General features: G+C 48.7%; 7 protein-coding genes across 10 annotated transcripts; 5 read left to right on the top strand and 2 right to left on the bottom strand.

Moving 5' to 3' along the window:
- Positions 1-338: 338 nt before the first annotated feature.
- Positions 339-4941, top strand: FOXG_08577 (uncharacterized protein). Of its 2 annotated transcripts, XM_018387577.1 has the most exons (4): positions 339-676; positions 748-835; positions 887-3784; positions 3836-4941. In XM_018387577.1, exons 1-4 carry the CDS (start codon positions 501-503, stop codon positions 4451-4453), a joined length of 3780 nt encoding a protein of 1259 aa, XP_018245446.1. In that variant the 5' UTR covers positions 339-500; the 3' UTR covers positions 4454-4941. The 2 variants fall into 2 exon arrangements, with proteins under 2 accessions (XP_018245446.1, XP_018245445.1); XM_018387576.1 differs by having other exon boundaries at positions 342-676; positions 887-4938.
- A 140-nt stretch (positions 4942-5081) lies between these two features.
- FOXG_19834 (uncharacterized protein) lies at positions 5082-6620 on the top strand. The gene is made up of 2 exons (XM_018400111.1): positions 5082-5794; positions 5851-6620. Exons 1-2 carry the CDS (start codon positions 5401-5403, stop codon positions 6435-6437), a joined length of 981 nt encoding a protein of 326 aa, XP_018245444.1. The 5' UTR covers positions 5082-5400; the 3' UTR covers positions 6438-6620.
- A 135-nt stretch (positions 6621-6755) lies between these two features.
- FOXG_08574 (uncharacterized protein) lies at positions 6756-9572 on the top strand. Its single transcript, XM_018387575.1, has 2 exons — positions 6756-7344; positions 7398-9572. Exons 1-2 carry the CDS (start codon positions 6989-6991, stop codon positions 9079-9081), a joined length of 2040 nt encoding a protein of 679 aa, XP_018245443.1. The 5' UTR covers positions 6756-6988; the 3' UTR covers positions 9082-9572.
- On the bottom strand, positions 9068-11288 carry FOXG_08573 (uncharacterized protein). 2 transcript variants are annotated; one of them, XM_018387573.1, is made up of 3 exons: positions 10456-11288; positions 10169-10394; positions 9068-10116 (listed from the first exon to the last, which is right to left on the bottom strand). In XM_018387573.1, the coding sequence occupies exons 1-3, from the start codon at positions 10626-10628 to the stop codon at positions 9469-9471; spliced, it is 1047 nt and encodes a 348-aa protein (XP_018245441.1). In that variant the 5' UTR covers positions 10629-11288; the 3' UTR covers positions 9068-9468. The 2 variants fall into 2 exon arrangements, with proteins under 2 accessions (XP_018245441.1, XP_018245442.1); XM_018387574.1 differs by having other exon boundaries at positions 9110-10116; positions 10169-11288.
- Positions 10868-12418, top strand: FOXG_08572 (uncharacterized protein). Its single transcript, XM_018387572.1, has 2 exons — positions 10868-11622; positions 11676-12418. Exons 1-2 carry the CDS (start codon positions 11038-11040, stop codon positions 12375-12377), a joined length of 1287 nt encoding a protein of 428 aa, XP_018245440.1. The 5' UTR covers positions 10868-11037; the 3' UTR covers positions 12378-12418.
- Positions 12419-14691: 2273 nt separating this feature from the next.
- On the top strand, positions 14692-15978 carry FOXG_08571 (riboflavin biosynthesis protein RibD domain-containing protein). Its single transcript, XM_018387571.1, has one exon. It carries the CDS (start codon positions 15063-15065, stop codon positions 15858-15860), a length of 798 nt encoding a protein of 265 aa, XP_018245439.1. The 5' UTR covers positions 14692-15062; the 3' UTR covers positions 15861-15978.
- Positions 15979-16152: 174 nt separating this feature from the next.
- On the bottom strand, positions 16153-17860 carry FOXG_08570 (uncharacterized protein; the record flags this gene model as incomplete). 2 transcript variants are annotated; one of them, XM_018387570.1, is made up of 5 exons in its annotated part: positions 16496-16607; positions 16670-16849; positions 16912-17313; positions 17373-17540; positions 17598-17860. In XM_018387570.1, 5 exons carry the CDS (start codon positions 17858-17860, stop codon positions 16496-16498), a joined length of 1125 nt encoding a protein of 374 aa, XP_018245438.1. The 2 variants fall into 2 exon arrangements, with proteins under 2 accessions (XP_018245437.1, XP_018245438.1); XM_018387569.1 differs by having other exon boundaries at positions 16153-16849.
- Positions 17861-17910: the final 50 nt, after the last annotated feature.

The raw sequence follows: 17910 nt of genomic DNA, 5'->3' as shown, positions 1-17910 counted from the left end.
CGTTATCAGCACGTGTTGGCTGATATCATTAATTGGCAGGGCGTTAAGAAAGGTACTTGAAGTTTAGCTTCGGCGCAGCGGTTTTAGCCTTGTAGCTCGGATTGAGTTGTAATTACTTCTGTAGAAACTATAAACGAATAGAAGCCTATATATGCTACTGATTAACTCGTTAAAGGCTACAATACCTTGTTTACATGCCTCTGTTTCATAAGAAATACATCCTCATCGTCCACTGGCCGTGAATAGAAGCTTGTGTGAGCCCCACTTCCGAGCTGGGAAATCCATCAACGCTAGTCCGAATTCAGCATACGGGTAAACATCCCTCTTTGTTATTGAGACCTAGCTCCTCTCGCACTTCAAGTTCACAACTTTCAAACACACTAAACTTTTCGACTTCATCTCGACCTTCCAACCCGATGAGTACATAACCAATATCGCACGAACAATAGTTGATAAGCAACTCCAATCAACTCCACACGCGCCTCTTTTCAACCGACGCAATGGCGGCCATGCGAGGACCGCGCATTCCAACCGGCTCAGCTGCTTGGGTCGCTGATGAGCGCGCTTCTGCTCTTGAGATAGTTGATGTTGAGGTAGACGAGTTCACATACGCGGCTCACAATGAGTTCTCATGGCTCAATGAGCACATGGCCAATATCTTCAACGAGAACGAAACGTACGCGTCATGATCCTTTTTTTTCTTTCTTTTTTTTTTTTGACGCGATGTACTGACTGGCGGCTTGGTAGCAATATCGCCGAAACATTCAAAACACCTGGAAGACTTCGTGGCAAGACACCTCGAACAGCACGAAAATTGATCACAGAGCCGAGAGTGGTAAGCTTAGCCGCCGAGTGTTCACAAATAACAGATATTAACACTTCGAAGCCCTTGTCCAATGTTTTTGGGGGCACACCATCGAGCTCAGCAAACCGATTTGCGCAGCATCTTCTTCTTCAGTCTCCCCAAAGGGAGCTTGTGAACCAAGCCAAGTCTTCTTCGCCTAGACGACACGCCCCATCGCCAAAGACAACGCCTCCTACCTCTGACGAACCAGTCGAAGACGCGCCAGAACAGCCTTCAAATGATGCTGAAGCCATTCACTCAGACCAGGACGCCCACATGGCCCTTGAAGAAGAATCGGATCCAATCGCACCAGCCAAATCTCAGCCTGCAATGCAGGGTGACTCTGGCTATTTTGGGAGTCAAGACGTCAACCCTCCAAGCTTTGATCCCCTGGAAGATGATGACACATCAGATATTGACCCTGTTGCCTTGGATGAGGCCATCGCTTTCCCTCAGCCAAGCCCTTCACGGACATCTCTTGCCAAGGACCCCATGAAGACTTCTTCGCCGATCAAGACACAACAAGCGACGACTGACGTTGATATGGAAGAGGCTCAGGCCGAGCCCCAGGAGGACGAGAACGCTATCCAGGATGATTCACAGTCTCAATCTGATCGTCACAGCCCCAGCCCCGTCCGCCCGGGCTTTCGCAACAGCTTGCAGTTCCCTTCTCTCCCTGCTCGTGAGCCTCTCACGGCAGGTAAGAGTATTGGTGCGAGAGCTTCTCGAACAAGTCATGTCGATCCTAAGAGGACGAGTTACTTGGGGAGAAACACGAGAGGAAGAAGCCTGGCAAGTCACGCAGAACAGAGTGCATCAGACGAGTCGGATCAAGACGAGATGGACGTTGATGATTTCCCCACAGTGCCACAGCAGCCTAAGAACGCTGAGGAGCTTGCCATCCACCATAACAAGACATACACCCAGATGTTACAGGACCGAATTAGTGTACTCGGTAAATCGCAGCCAAATGGAAGTCGACCCTCGAAGTCAATCCACAGCCTTACCAACTCTCAGCAGCCACAAACTGTATCCCAATCAGTACCTGAACCCAAATCACCATCGCCCAGGAAGCTGGAGACCACAACAACTCCAGGTGCTTTCCCCGAAGACGATGATGATGACTGGATTGTCCCCCCAACTACACAACAGCCTGTCACCGCCCCTTCGCCAACAAGGCCGTCACTGTCTAAGAGCCGAACTGCCGATGTGATGGAGGGAATCCACGGCAAGCAGACTCTCGGATCTTTCGACCTGGGTGAAGACCGTGACAATATCCGATCACCAGCTCGCGCCAACAAGCCTCAGCGACCTGCATACCTTGGACACTCCAAGTCTGTATCGGTGCCTGCTGTTCCATTAATCCCAGCTTCGGATCCAGAGGAGGGAAGCCCATTGAAGAAGACGATATCAGTAACGAACGCTTCTGTGAGACCAGCCACTGCTGTTGCACCTTCTTCCTCATCTCCCTCAAAGTCTCCCACGAGGCTCTTCCGTGACAGTCCTTTGAAGCATCTCAAGAACAAGATGTCTTCCATTCTCAGCACTTCCAAGGGCCTGATCGCCAGCAGCGCAGCTCTGAGCGCTGAAGGCAAATCATCCCTGCTCTCGCCATCTCGAGCTCAGCTTGGAACTTTCCCTGATCCTTCTTCGGATTCAATCGTTCCCAAGGCAAGCATTGACTCTCATAGGAGTGGCGATGGTGTCACCGACCAGCAGTTAACTGCACCTCGACCAGTTGCTAAGCGCACAAGAGCTTCAGTGGAACGCGAGAAGGAGGAGAAGCGAAGGGAGAAAGAAGCTAGAGTCCAAGCTGAGCAGATGGAGAAACTGGAGAAGGAGCGGGAAAAGGAAAGGGAAAAGGCCAGAGTTTTCAGCAAAGAGCAGGAGAAGCTCGCCAACATGGAAAAGCAGGTCGTTGCCAGGAAAGAGGTTGAAACACCTGCTCCCAAGGCTACACCTAAGCCAACCCGAACCAGCCCGCGAAGGGCAAAGCCTCAGGAGGAGCCAGAGGCCAAGGTCGCTGACCAGGATCTTGATATGGGCGCTGCACCTGCTTTGGTACCCCCTCCTTCTGCTCACAGATCCGCCATTCCTGGACAACTATCTCGCCCCAAGGAAATGAGGCGAATTGCGAAGCCAGGCCGAGAGCCAGCGGCGAAGACAAAGGCGGCACCTACCGTTCACATCAAGGTCAACACTGGCTCACAGCTACATCCTGGCAACTCTGTTGCTAGTGGGTATCAGGACTTCGGTGCTTCGACAAGCTCTCAACCTCCTCAAACAATCAGCAAGGCAAGCAAGGCTTCTACACAGCCTAAGCAATCCGCACCAAACTTTGGTGCTTCCACCGGATCAAATGGGCGGCCTAGAGCTCTCGATTTGGCTGCACAGAAGAAGGCCAAGATTGAGCGCGATCGCGCAGCATTGAAAGACGACAAGAAGAAGCAAGAAGCCATCCGTCGCCAAGAGGAAGAACGACAAAAGCGTGAGAAGAATGCTCAGCGTCAAGCAGCTCAAGACCGACTGGCAATCATTGAGAAAGCCAAGAAGACCCCTGCGCCCCCCCCAGCTGTTCGGTCACAGCCAAATGGTCCACCTCAGTACAGTCTACAACAGGACAAGTCTGCTTCGGTACAGCGAGAAGGACCACCTCGTCCTCCTTCTCGTATGAACTCTGGAATCTTCAGATCTCAAGATGACATGGGACGACCCGTCAATGCTAACTTGACAAATGGTTCTAAATCTGGCCCGAAGAGGCCCCTTCGAGATGCTAATGAGGATGGACCTTCAAGACCTCCGCCTGCACGTGGGCCTCAATACCAGGCAAAGGATGCCAAGCGTCGTCGAACGAGCGATGACTACGCTGATGAGCTTGATATGGAGCAGCCTCCTAATATCAAGGGACCACCAGTTCGTCCATCCAGCGCTCTTAAGAGGGTGAGCAATCAAAGCGTTTCTTGTATTCCAACAAAGGTTAACAAGCACCAGGATCTGCAGACGAAGACTCTTACGAGTGGCTATGTTTCCCAGGCTAGTGCACAGAACCTATTCAAGACTGGCGTTCCTCAGAGTCAAATGAAGGGAGGCAACCCTATGGACATGGCTCAGATTCACAAAGGAACTATTCCTTTCGCCCCGAACCCCAACCCGGCGGGACCTTCTTACAAGACGCCTGGACGTCCCGGCCCTGTCAATGGAATGAAGTCTGCAGCCAAGTCTGTACCAAGATCATCACCGCGATTCCAGAATGGCGAGGCCATTGAACTTCCTGAAATTCAGACAGACGATGAAGATGAGGACGATGATGAACCACAAGCTGGTACGGTCGCAGCATGGGCTAACTCCCCTTACATTCGGGATGCCCTCTTTAGACAGGAAGATATTGACCCTGCGTCAATTTTCGGACCTCCTGCGCCCTTGAACATGGAGGAGGTCTTCGACAAGAGCAAAGACAGACACCACAAGTTCCGCGCCCGAACATCCAGTGCCAACTGGAGCGGCACTGATCGTCTTACTGAAGAGGACATTCGAAAGAACCTGGCTGCCAGAGACAAGCTCAGACGTGAGGGAGGCTGGTCTTACGAACTGAGCAAAGATATGATGTAATGGCTGATGGTGGGCATATGCATATGATACGGATACTTGATGAAGTCAATTGGGTGTTCAGAGGGGTTAAGCTTAAGAAGCGGCAGCATGGCTACATTAATGAAACGGAAAAAAAGGGAGCGATTGATTGACTCTGGTCGAGTTTAGCATATGGGCATCGGATGCTGCAGATTGAGCGCATTTGTGATAGATGAGATTGCATTTTGACAATGGTTGGTTTCTGGTTTGGCGCATGGCGAAATGGAATAGGGTGCCTATGAAGGCTACCAAGGAAGAGATCAGCGAGCGTTTAGTCAAGCAAGACGTATAATATCGCATGCATGGAATACATTGTTGGGGCGTTTGTACATTGAATTATCCGAGTGAGAATCATTATGCGTTTATGGCTCCGAGGTAGTCCGATAGCTTGTGATGAATGCTCATGAATACAGTGTCGGTAGTGGAGTTACAAATAAAGTAGCTTTCCAACAGCTCCAAGGGGAAACAAAGTTTACGTTTGCTCATGATAATTCCCCACCAAGAAACGAGACGCTATTGGAAGATCAACCTTATCTGCAGATGCAAAAAGCCATGGTCTCAACAAATTTTTAGTTAACCGTTTTCACATGTCAGAAGCATGACGGAATAGGACCCAGAAAAAAATGATAAGGGACTGTAGGCGAGGCGAGGCGAGACCTCGTGCAAGATTCTATTTGATGCGGCTGTTTCATGATATGGGATTTGTTCCTCTTTTTCCTTTCGGCTTTTCTCATCTGATGGTTTTGTCATGAGGTCTTTATGAGGAGGTCCCTTTGCTTAACAGTCAAACCATACTGCCACTTTCGCATCATGGCTGATTAGACCTAAGCCTCACTTCATCACTGAGTTAACCTGACCTGGTATTCTATTGTTTCTCATTTCCACTCTCCCGAGACCTCATTCATCCTTTAGCCTGCAGCCCTTGAAACATGGCGTCTCATCTCAGATCATTTGCGCCATCTCTGGACGAGATCAAGATCGATCAAATCACCGAAAGCAGGATCTTCAATGTCGTCTCCATGCTTCCAAACTCACTCCCCGGGCCAATTCGTTTTCTCAGACGGAGTATCAGTTTTCACACTCTACGTCCAGGTGTGACAATATCTGGGCCACAAACAAAACCTCGGCCTCTTTCAGAAGCTGATGTCTCGGCTACAATGGCCCAGCCACTCCAGACAGACATGATAAAGCACTCAGGTGGATTTGTAGAGTCACAAGACTTAAATCCTCAGCCGATGAGTCGAGTCCTTTATTCGGAAGCACCAGAGGATGAACCAGTTATGCGAGCTGCGTCTGGCGTGCATTGGAAGTTTGCACGACAGGGTAAGTTACTTTGATGTACTAACCAATGAATGTAATTTGCTGACATGGTACAATAGGAACAAATCTTGTCAACATCTCTATAGATGGAGGCAAAGCGGCTGTAGCAGAGGAGGATATCGCTTTTGAGCGAAAAGCCTTTGTTGACGGGGTGACATATCTCCTCAAAGCTCTTCCACAAGAACTTGATGAAGGCGAACTCAGAAGAATCCAATGTGCATTGCCAGAGCAAGTCAACCAGTCCGACATGGCTCTGGCTCGAGCAGAGCCCGACTCAAACCGCATTCATCCAAGTCAATCCCGTTCAATCATTCACCGTGGGGTTCAAATGACTGTGGTAAATCTCATATTCTTCCTCAGCTTCCTAATGCCATATCTGCTCTTACTCGTCAGATGCGCAGCTCGACTGGAGCGCAAGTACAAGATCTCGGAGAAGGTCGTAGGTCACGGCGTGGACTTGGTCAACACAATTGGCAAGCAAAGCGCTTTATTGACTGAAGCAATCGGTCAGATGAATGATGGCAAAGTTGCACAGGCTCTATTGGAAGTGTTTGTTTGGACTGTTGATGGTGTAACTCAGGGTATCTCGGATGGACTCGGGGAGGGTCTTTCGATGGTGGGGTCGAAACCAAAGATGAGTGGCTAGAGCCTGGAAGCTGCTGGAGGGAACTTGCATCAGAAGGAGTTGTCATTGAGGATTTCGAAATAGAGATAGAAGAGTGATCATAGGTTAGCGGAGTTTTGTTTTGATACTGGCATTTACATAGCACAAGGTAATGGAAATTGCATAAGACCATAAAATACACGCTCTACAATTCATACTCGGGGATTTTCTTCCATCTTCATCTTCAACGCTGAGCTAGTGGCAATGCTCCAGGACCCTTACAGGCCTTTTTGCCTCTGGCCCGGTCCTGACCTCCGGTGGAGCACGTGACAGATCCGGGATCTAACCCAATCAGGGTAGAGCCTCGCTGCCAATTAGACGATAAGATAAGGTAGCGCTGTAAAAATTTCATTTTTCCCAAAAGTAGCAGCGCGCGACCCTTGGACGCCCGCCAATCTTCATCCAACTTAACCTTCTCTCATATCATCCTCTTTTTTTTTCTCTTCCTTCAATTCTTGCTTCTGGGTTTGTAGTTTCTATCAATCGCAGAACCGGAATCTCAGCGTCAATTCTTGTCTTTAATACCCGGCATCATGTTTCGATCCAGCCTTAGGCGCTGTGCCACTCAGGCCAGGTCCGCCGCCACAGCTGCCCTCCTCACACAGGCTCGAACTGCTTTGCCTGCCGTTCGCCGTCAAGTTTTGACAAGCCAGTCTTCTATCGCTGCCATCAGCCGAATTGCTTCCATCACACGCGCTTACAGCACCGAGGCTGTTGCTGAGCAGAATGAGTCTGCTCCTTCAGTTGAAGCTGAGCCTCAAGTACGCTTCGCTGATCTCCAGGGCATTCACCCCAACCTCCTCAAGCCCATCATCAACGACATGAAATACGATACCATGACACCTGTTCAGGCCAAGACCATCCAGCCTGCCCTCAAGGGCACTGACATGTGAGTTTTGGTACATGGAAAAAAAAATTGTACACCGGCTAACATTTAATCAGCGTTGCTCAAGCCAAGACTGGTACCGGAAAGACTATTGCATTCCTTCTTCCTCTCCTGCAAAGAATGATTGAGGAAGACAGCACACTCGCCGACAGGACCGCCAGACGTCAAGCCCGATCTGATGATATCCGTGGAATTATTCTTTCTCCCACACGAGAGCTGGCCGAGCAAATCGCTGTTGAGGCTCGCCGATTGGTTGCACACACCGGTCTCGTCGTCCAGTGTGCTGTTGGTGGCACTGACAAGCGCAGCATGCTTCAACAGACTCGACGACAGGGCTGCCATCTTCTTGTCGCTACTCCTGGTCGTCTGAACGATCTTCTCCAGGACCCCGGCAGCGGCATTGATGCCCCCAACCTGGCTGCTCTGGTCTTGGATGAGGCCGACCGAATGCTCGATGTCGGCTTCGAGAGAGAGCTCAACGAAATCATCAAGTGCCTTCCCCGACCTGAAGAGAAGGTTCGCCAGACCATGCTCGTTTCTGCCACAATTCCCGACAGTGTCATCCGTCTGGCCCGCAACATGGTCAGAGCCAACGACTTCGAGTTTGTCCAAACCATCCCCGAGAACGAGTCTCTTACCCACGACAAGGTTCCTCAACATATCGTTCCCGTCTCCGGTTGGGCTCAGGTCTTCCCCTCACTTTTTGAGCTTCTGGAGCGTGAAGCCGCAAAGATTAGGGAAACCCCCGGTGCCATGCCCTTGAAGGCTATTGTCTACTTCAATACCACTGCTTTGGTTGAGTTGGCTGGCGAGCTGTTTTACCAGCAACGCCAGAATGCCAGGAACGACGGCAGCCCTTATTTCTCTTCCTTTGTCATGCAGTCAAAGCTGAGTCAAGTACAACGCCAAAGAGCTGCCGATAGATTCCGTGAGGCCAGAACCGGTGTCCTTCTTTCTTCTGATGTCACAGCCAGAGGAATGGATTTCCCTAACGTGACACACGTTATCCAGATCGATACTCCCCGGGAACGTGAGTCTTACATTCACCGCCTTGGACGAACTGGTCGACAGAACAAGGAGGGCCAAGGCTGGTTGATCATTCCCAACTCTTCCGTCCGTAACGCTCGAAAGATGCTTCAAGGTCTCCCCATTCAGCAGAACAGCTCTCTCACCAGCGCTGAGACCGACGTGGCAGGAGGCGAGACTACTCCTCACCACGAGAGCACCAAGGCTCTTTTTGGCACTGTGCCTCGTTCACTTCTCGCTACAGCCTATATGTCCATGTTCGGCATGGCCAATGACAAGGTGTCGATGGCCGAAGAGGTTAACGAATGGACACGTCTTGGCTGGGGATGGGAAAAGCCCCCATCTGTTTCCCATTCGTGGGCTCAGAAGTTGGGATTAGCCAATATCCGAGGCATGCAACTTTCGGAACCCGGCCAGCGATTTGGTGATCGATCTGGTGGACGCTCTGATGATCGATTCGATGGATTTTCACGCCGAGAAAGCAGCGATCCCTTTGATTCTATGGCAAGCAATGTCCGCCGGGATGACTACGGACGTGGTAGATCTGGAGGTTTTGGCCGCGGAGGCTCAAGCAGTGGTCGCTCAGGAGGCTTTGGCGGCAGCCGCTCAGGCGGCTATGGTGGCAACCGTTCAGGAGGCTACGGTGGTGGCCGCGGTGACCGAAGCTCTGGTGGTGGCCGCTCAGGAGGCTACGGCGGACGCTCTTCATTCTAAGTGATGAAAGGCGCTCCGTGAAAATGGTGAAAATGTAATAACAAGACCAGATACCTATGACGGATGGGATGTGTATGACTTGTACTTCGATTGGGCATTTTTGTATTTTATACTAGTGTAAGATATGGGAAAAAGGGGTTTGGTTTATAGACATGTCTGCAGGCGTCACTGGTTATTCTCCACGACAACTCTACTTAGGAAATGATGATAATCTCAATAAGCGGCTTGCTTTGTGATCCTCTGGCTTAATGTGTGTAGTTATTCGACCAGAGAGTAGACTTGCATATTGATGAACTCAACTCATGGAATACATCCCAACGCCTAATATACCAAAGGTATTCGTAGATACGCTTACTCCAATCAACGCCAAACTAACAATGCTTAATATCATGGTATTCGTTGGCCCATCAGCATATTGGCATCCCACAATAACACTCTCTCGTCCCAGCCCACAGAAGCCACCCAACCGCCCATACCAAAAAGACACCAGTCTACTCCCGTGACAAACTCCGTATGACGATTCATGATTCCCATTTGACTTCCTATTGTCGGTCCCATTGCCGGAGCTTGCTGCTGATTCGAACCGTCATTCCATAATCGAACTGTCATGTCGTAACTGGCACTTATGAGAGTGTCGCTCGAATGGGGACTCCACGATAGACGCCGCACAGCATATTCATGGCCTTGCATGATAGACAGTGGACCTCCGTTGGGGTTCCGTATGTCAAAGGTTCGTAGAACTCTGTCCACGCCACCTGTAGCTATCACCGTGTCCCGGTACTTATTCCAATCGTGGGTAAGAATCTCGGCAGGCGCAGAAGCTCCGGGTGATGGCTGCGGTCCAGAAGCGTGGACGGGTATCGTCGCCGTGAGGTGATACTTTGCCGAAGATGGAGTTCGGAGGTCGAAGATTCGGAGGTGGGAGTCGGAGGAGACGGCGGATATCAAGGCGGGGTTGGAGGGGCAGAACGATGTACTGTAAGTACAGTTTCCGATGGGCAGCGTCTTTATCGAGTGATTTCGCGTCGGCGACCACTATGAAATGTTAGAAATATAGCTTATGTATAAACGATGTAAGTTGGCGTACAATCTTGACTGTGCCGTCCCAGGAACTCGATAGGAATGTATCCTTGGTTATAGGGTTCCAACAGACAGAGAAGGTTTCTCGCTTATGTTCGTGAAAGTTCATAACCGGAAAGTCGTCAATTCCCAAGTCGAATAGTTTCAACGACCCATCGCCACATGCAACAATCAACTGGTTCTCGTTAATCTCAGACCAAGCCAAGTCGTACAGCGCATCGTTTGTATCGAAGCTGCGACGACGGAATTAGCTTCTAGTAACACTCCACAAGCCAGCAACGGGACGTCGCATACGTTTTCTCAACCTGTACACCCTGCGCCGTCAGAGCGAGCGCAAATACACGACCATTGCCTACAATGCCAAAGTTGGCAGATGTCGCAACGGCAATTCGCGAGTCGTAGTACGGGGAATACTTGACGGCGTAGGGATTGTACCCTTGGGTTCGGAATTCTAGCATTGCAGCCATGGCGCTTAAAATTGGTCTTCAGAGACCGCGCGCATGTGTTAGCTGTGGTATTATGGTAGAGCAAAGAAAGCTACGGTGGACAAATGGGCTTGGGCTTGTTTGGATCACAGAGCTTCCCCTCGAAGCTATACTGACATGTGCCTCGGTTTCGGTAATCTCACAAGCCCGCGGGGCAGAGTGTCGCGTTTATGCGGCTAACCAGGTCATGCGTCATCAGCGGGGGTATGTGGTAACCGAAGTCATTCCAGTCACGTGGTTTCGTGTCTCAACTTTTCGGAACTTTCGCGGTATCGTGTCTCTAACCGCCCCTCATCACGTCTCCCAACCTGCGAAATGCAGGCGCATCTGTCAGAGAGTACTTTCAGTTACAGCGTATAATTTATGCTATTGGATATACGGGGATCAAACTATGAAAGCTTTTTTGACTCGTCCCAAGCGGAAACCATCTCTAGAGCTTCAAAAGGAAATCGCAGAACCAGAAGAGTCAACCGAAGTCAAGTTGGCTTTGTTATCGTCTTTGCATCCTCAACTTGATCAGGAAACCCTACTAGACATCTTACTAGCGCATGATGGGTCCGTTTCTGAGGCATCGGCGTCGCTTCAAGTCCAGGCCCCGGTGAAGAAGGGCACTCGAGTTATTGGATACCAGCAGTCCTTGAAGCAATATGCAACCCCAAGTGACTCGACTTCCTTGGATACTACACCTAAAAAGAAGAAATTAAAGTCAAAAGCCGGAAGCACATTGCACCTATATGATCCGGAAGACGTGGCTGAACAAACTCCGTGCACGATTATACACAACTTCTTACCATCTGAAGAAGCCAACGAATTACTGCAAGAATTACTGGAAGAATCAAAATCCTTCGAGAAGATCACTTTCCAATTATTCGAGAACGTAGTATCAAGTCCCCATACGTCAAGCTTCTATGTCGAAAGCTACGACGAGATCGAGCGCCAGAAAACCGAGTACCACTACAACGGTGGTCGACTTACGGTAAATCTCTAAGTGATCGCTTCACCTCTCAGTCTTTGATTAATCATATACAGGATGTCCGGCGCATTACACCTCAGCTTATCAAGGTCAAGCCAAAAGTCCAAGAAGCTGTCAATTGCGCGATTCAGAAACGAATAAAGACTCGATACCCCGGCGGGAAAAAGTTGAAATATCAATCTCCCAAACCCTGGGTCCCAAACTCAGCATTTGTCAATGCCTATACCGGTCCACAGCAGAATGTTGGCTGGCATAGCGACCATCTCACATATCTTGGACCTCGCGCCGTCATCGGATCGATTTCACTAGGGGTTGCTCGCGAATTTCGTGTCAGGCGGATAATACCTAGGGACAGTGATACGAAAACAGTTCAAGAGCAAGATGCAGAAGGTCAAATATCAATACATCTTCCACATAATTCTCTTCTCGTGATGCATGCCGAGATGCAAGAAGAGTGGAAGCATAGCATCGCGCCGGCATTATCGATTGATCCACATCCTATCTCTGGCACGACGCGTATCAACATTACATACCGAGACTACAAGGCAAACCTACATCCACGGTTTACACCCGAGTGTCGATGTGGACTGCCGTGCGTTCTAAGAGCTGTGACGAAGAAGAAGGAGAATTTTGGAAAATACTTTTGGATGTGTTATGCCAACTCCCCAGGGCAGGAGAACTGCGGATTCTTTCAGTGGGCTGAGTTTGATGATGACGGGAATCCCCTGTTTAGAAAAGGAGCTGGCGCCAAGACTTAGGAATTCAATATATTCGTTTCAAATAACTTCCCAGCACCTGTTGCAGTTTTTATACAAGGTCAGAACAAGAGCGTTCGCCTTTGACAGTTCTATGACTGAGTAAATTCTCTTCTTCGAAACCTTCTTCAGATATTGGTCTCAAAACACACGAGGATTTGTAACAAGTCAATCCACATAGGATCTGCATTCTTGTTTTACAGTTTTATCATCTTGAAGCCAGCACACGGATTAGTATTTTACTACGGAAGCTATACTATGGAAGCTAGACATTTGTGGTGTGTGAAAGAATATTTATTTTATCTTGCTGTGAACAAAATACATGCACTAGGATTGGCTCAGCCGGTTCTCTTGATGCGCGCTTCTGAGAGTCCATGGTTGTGTACTAAGTTTTAATTTGGTATCTGGTATTCTGCAGTTATTGAAACATATCATCTTCCCAACGTCACGACCAGTTCCGTGCATTATTCCCACTATAGCATCTGATATTTACAGATAAAGTAGCGACATATGTCAATGTAGAGCATTCACAAGCTGGAAGCATTCAATACTCCCTTTATGTACCCACAGGAATATACTCAGGTAGATCTAGATACCTCCACTTGCTCGGCCTAAGAGGCAATGGTATAAAATGATGAGAGAATGCATACTCACTTGAAACACATAATGACTATTAGGTATTTACTCATGCCTTGGGTAGTCCAGGTTGGTAGGTCATCTACCACTGATGATTGCTCTACCTTGCTAAATTACCCTGAACAGCCAATTTGAAAAGTCTGATAGAAATTAGTGTAGATAAGTCAAGGCCTCTGAAAATTGGTGTTTCTTTTTTGTGTAACGCGATGGCGTTGCTTACCATTGGAGCTCCATGAAATGGGTGGTTACCACCTAGCAGCCCATTGACTTTGGGGGCGAGAGAATACCTATGGGCTGTTTCATTTTGGACATGCCATTCTTTGAAATTCTTGACTTAGAATGCCCTTCTTTCCGATACGCTGTCGGTTCATCATGTTTCCGCCGAGTCCTGGTAACAATTTTCAGGGGTTTTGCGAGCAGCCGTACCACCAGTGCACCGCCAGATCAATAATGAGCTCAATGTTACGCCATTATGACCAGTAATCGCTAGCCTTTAATCTGTTTATTTTAATGAGCTTGCACGATGTTATCGTAAGGCTCCAGCTGCCGAAGACGTGCTCCCCCTATTTGACTCCTGACAAGTTTAATCCACAAATATTCATATGGCTTGCTTGAAACTATCCTTGATATTAACAGAGTATATAGATGAGGATACAGACCCGATCTGATTGTCTTAGATCTATTCGATCTGCCCCGCAACATCCGCAGATGCTCTTATTCATGTGACTTGGATTACCCAATTGCCCCATTTAGAGTCTTGGAAATCTAGCCTAATCGGCTATTATGATACCAGAAATAGCTACAACAAAAGTTAATATTAAATAGTTCAATACGGTAATCCATTTAGTGAAGACTGAATATCTTCTTCGTACTTGGGTGGAAAAAGAAGAATTTTGGACAACTTCGATTCAACCTTATATCCATCCATGTCTAGGTATTCGATGATCAGTTGAAACGGGTTCAGTTCAATCAAAGAACAACCGGTATCGACTGCAGTCGCTGGAACTCAATAAAGTTCAACTTTAAGATAATTGTGAGGAAGCGTTATCCAGATTCCAGAGCTTCTGCTTACGATTCGATCATATGCCACTCCCTTTCCACAAGAAGGTGTCTTCTCTACTCGCTGAATATGGTGCTGCCACAGCTGAAAAGCATACGGGAATGCAAATAACGATTGTTTTGAGTCTGAAGCTGCTGGGATAAATTGTCAGTACCAGGTGGTTCATAAAGAGCTATTTCGAGCAATGGCAAATTTGAATCTAAAACTAGGCTTCCTCAGATCTGTTTGAGTTACCATCTTTAGCAAATAGATCGACCTACCAGTCGCCAATGATCCAAATAGCCAGAAAACGAACTGCCTCACTTTGGAATACCATGGACGAAGCGGCACTCGCACGTGGCAACAAGGCAGGATAAACGATCAGCATTCTTTACGGACCGTGGAAATTGCTTCATTAGAAAGAAAATCAAAAATAAAATAAAATAAAAATTCATTGCAGACATCGTTCGCTATCCCATTGAAGCTTAAGAATTCCATACTGGACTTCAAGTTTATCGTAATAATCTCTATATTCATTGGGTGATTCAATTGCCAAGGGCCATGAATGGCATGTGGGCCGCCTGCTGCTGTCACATTCCCGCCAGCGGTTTCAGCCAGCCGCTGCCTGTATCCTTCCTTCCAATCAGGAAAGTCAATTTCAACTTCATCTCAACCAAAGTATTATCAAATTAATCCTTTAATCCGACAGCGACAACCGCGAAGTATCCTCTCCACGCCAAATCAATTGAGAAGATTGGAGCTCAAAGAACGATTAAATCAGATCTTCTCCATCTACTTGGCCACGTCACCCAGTCTCCTGTAGGAGTTGTCGGCGGCATATTGGAAGCTCCTACAACCTACAGAACGGCGCTACTAGGGCAAAAGTACCTGGCATCAAAGCTCTCTACCTATAAGGTACCTTACCTTCTGGCTTAGGTACCTATTAGGTATCTCTTCATCTTCGTATCCTGCTTGATCAGATCCTACCTTATCATCACGGGAAAGAACTCAAAATGTCGGAGCTCACCTTCCCCGCATCCTCAGCAGCTATGCTAGAGTCTAGACTTCCGCCTTCAACAACAGCGTCTGGAACGTCACGGCCGTTTGTGACACTCACATTTGCAACTTCACTTGATTCATCGCTTTCTCTGGCACCTGGCGTCCGCACTCGACTCTCCGGGCCCGACTCCAAAGCAATGACTCACTATCTTCGTTCACGACATGATGCTATTCTCATCGGCGTTTCTACTCTCTTGGCCGATTCGCCTGCCCTAAATTGTCGTATCACTGGTGCTACAAGCCAGCCTCGGCCCATTGTCATTGATCCTCATCTCCGATGGGCTCCTAGCAGCTCCGACAAAGTTCTAGAGGTTTCTCGCCTTGGTAATGGTTTAGCTCCCTTTGTCCTGACTGGTGTGTCTAGCCAGAACTTGCCTGCTGAGAACGTTGCACTACTCGAACAGCATGGCGGAAAGTATATCCATGTTCCGACTACACTAGGGCCCAATGAACGCATGCGCTTTGACTGGCATGATGTATTCAGAGCCTTGCATCATGCAGGCCTCTCCAGCGTCATGGTCGAGGGCGGCGGCCAAATTATCAACTCCTTGCTTGATCCTCAATATCACGAACTAGTTGACTCCGTTATTATTACTATTGCACCTACTTGGCTTGGCCAAGGAGGCGTTGTCGTGTCGCCAGATCGCCTTCAGGATCCAGCAGGTGTTCCAATTCCTGCTGCGCGGCTATCGAATGTCTCATGGCATCCTTTTGGTGAAGACGTTGTCTTGTGTGGCAGGCTGCACGCTTAGTGCCTAAAGCTAGGCTATATTTATATACAAGCCTCTGATTGAGTTCCAGTTATTCCTCTGCTCTTCTCAACATGTTTCTTGGAAACCGTCCTTGCCTACCTTGTCCTTCAACCCAAACTCCCATCTCTCCCTGTAATCCTGTACTATCATAATTTCTGCTGTCATTCACTGGCGCATTGGACTAAAATGCCACCGAGTATGATATGGATATCACGGCGGCAATGCCTTGGAGAAATTTCTGTTCCTCTTTCTTGAACATTGCCAAGCATGCAGGATTATAAGTGCATATGCCTCAAACATGACCCATCAACCTGACTTCCAAGGTCCGAAGCGGGTAGTAGGCAATCCCAGTGACCACGAAAGCTGATTCAAAGCCCAGGTCACCAATTCGCTCCCCAATGGGCCCAGTGAACCACGGCGTGTCCATTGACGGGACCACCAACCCAATACTGACCAAAGATGCTCCGATGGCCGCAAGTCCAGTTGGAAGCCGTCGTACTTGATTCCATATCGCGGGGTCATAAGAATGGTAGTCCATGTTTCGAAAGACTATGAGTTCTTCGATGATAACGGCATCAAAGCATCCCGCCCAATAGCCAATCACAGACAGAAAGTTAACAAGGGACTCCTCCCATTTAGCAGCCGCATAGATCGACATTGGGATCATGATAACCAGCGTTGCGACGATGAACAAGAAGCGTGGCACCTTGGCAAAGGCAGGAACAAGCATCTGCAAACACAAGGCGACTGAATAATTGGACAGCACCATGTTACCAACAACACTCAAAGCGAGGACGACAAGAACGAACTTGCCAAAACCTCCTGCTGGCGCGAGCATTTCAGCCATGACGCCGCCGATTCCGTAATTATCCCAAGCCGTTTGCCATGATTCGACATTGGGGAGAGCACCACCGATGGCAGCCCCAAGAATGAGCAGAGGCGTCGATGGGGTGATCAAGCCAAGATACACGTACGTAAAAATCTTGAGCCTGCGAATTGGGTGAGGGTTGTCAGCTTTGATTCTCACAATACAATATCGAGGAATCCTTACTTGGATGATTTGGGGTCGTGATAGACGGTGAAATCGGAGACAGTCCCGCCAAATGTCATGAAATATCCTGCCATGAGACTTCCATATCCTACGACACTTTTCACAGATGCCGGGTCATGGTCAGCCTGGTTCATCAGATGCTTCCCACCATAGCCGACGGCAATGACAATGGCAAGCAAGTTCGGTAACCACTGCCACCGTTGCCAGACGTGGACCGCTCGATACCCTAGGAACGCGAGACAAAAGCTGAGAGTGCAAACGATGCCGATGCCTACGTTTACACTTATGTTGGCCTTCTCATTCACAGCTGCGATGGCCTGTCCGCTCACGATCGATCCCACGAGCGTAAACCCTGTTACCGTTCCAGCGTTGAGGAGGATGGGAATGATTCCAAGATAGAGCCTGGCAAATCGAAATGTCAGCAATCTACTTGCAATGATATTTGAACTCGAGAAACTCACCCGAAGGAATATCGAGCCTGTATCATTTGTCTCATCCCAGTCTTGCATCCCCCGATACTGATAACAGCGGGGGGAATGCATGTTACAATGTTGAAAAAGATGATTATCAACGACACATCTCGCAATCCTAGTCCGTATACAGCCGTGCCGAGAGCACCAGTTGGCAACCTGAGATTTTATCAGCGTATGCGATCATCGGTAGGTTGGGTTATGCCACCAACTCACGGTAGAATACACAACAGACATGTGAAGAACACAGTGAAAAGGTTGCTGTGCTGCGTTTGGGTTCTTTGCTCTATGGGCACTGGCCGAACCCCATTCTCCTCGACACCAGCGTCAAGCACTCTCCTATACCACCTCGAAAACACACCGGCCTTTGCGTTCCCAGCAGTCGAAACACTGGCACTTTCTCCATTTTCAGTATTGTTTCTGGAGTGTCCGGATAAATGGAGCCCATGGTTGGCTTCCAAATCCTTGAGCACTGCCATTGCGATGCTGATAATCAGTAGTGCAAAGCCTAAGGTTTGCTGGACGTGCA

Source organism: Fusarium oxysporum, chromosome 2, assembly GCF_000149955.1.
Source record: "Fusarium oxysporum f. sp. lycopersici 4287 chromosome 2, whole genome shotgun sequence".
Lineage (NCBI taxonomy): Eukaryota > Fungi > Ascomycota > Sordariomycetes > Hypocreales > Nectriaceae > Fusarium > Fusarium oxysporum.
This window is presented reverse-complemented; position numbering and strand designations above follow the sequence as displayed.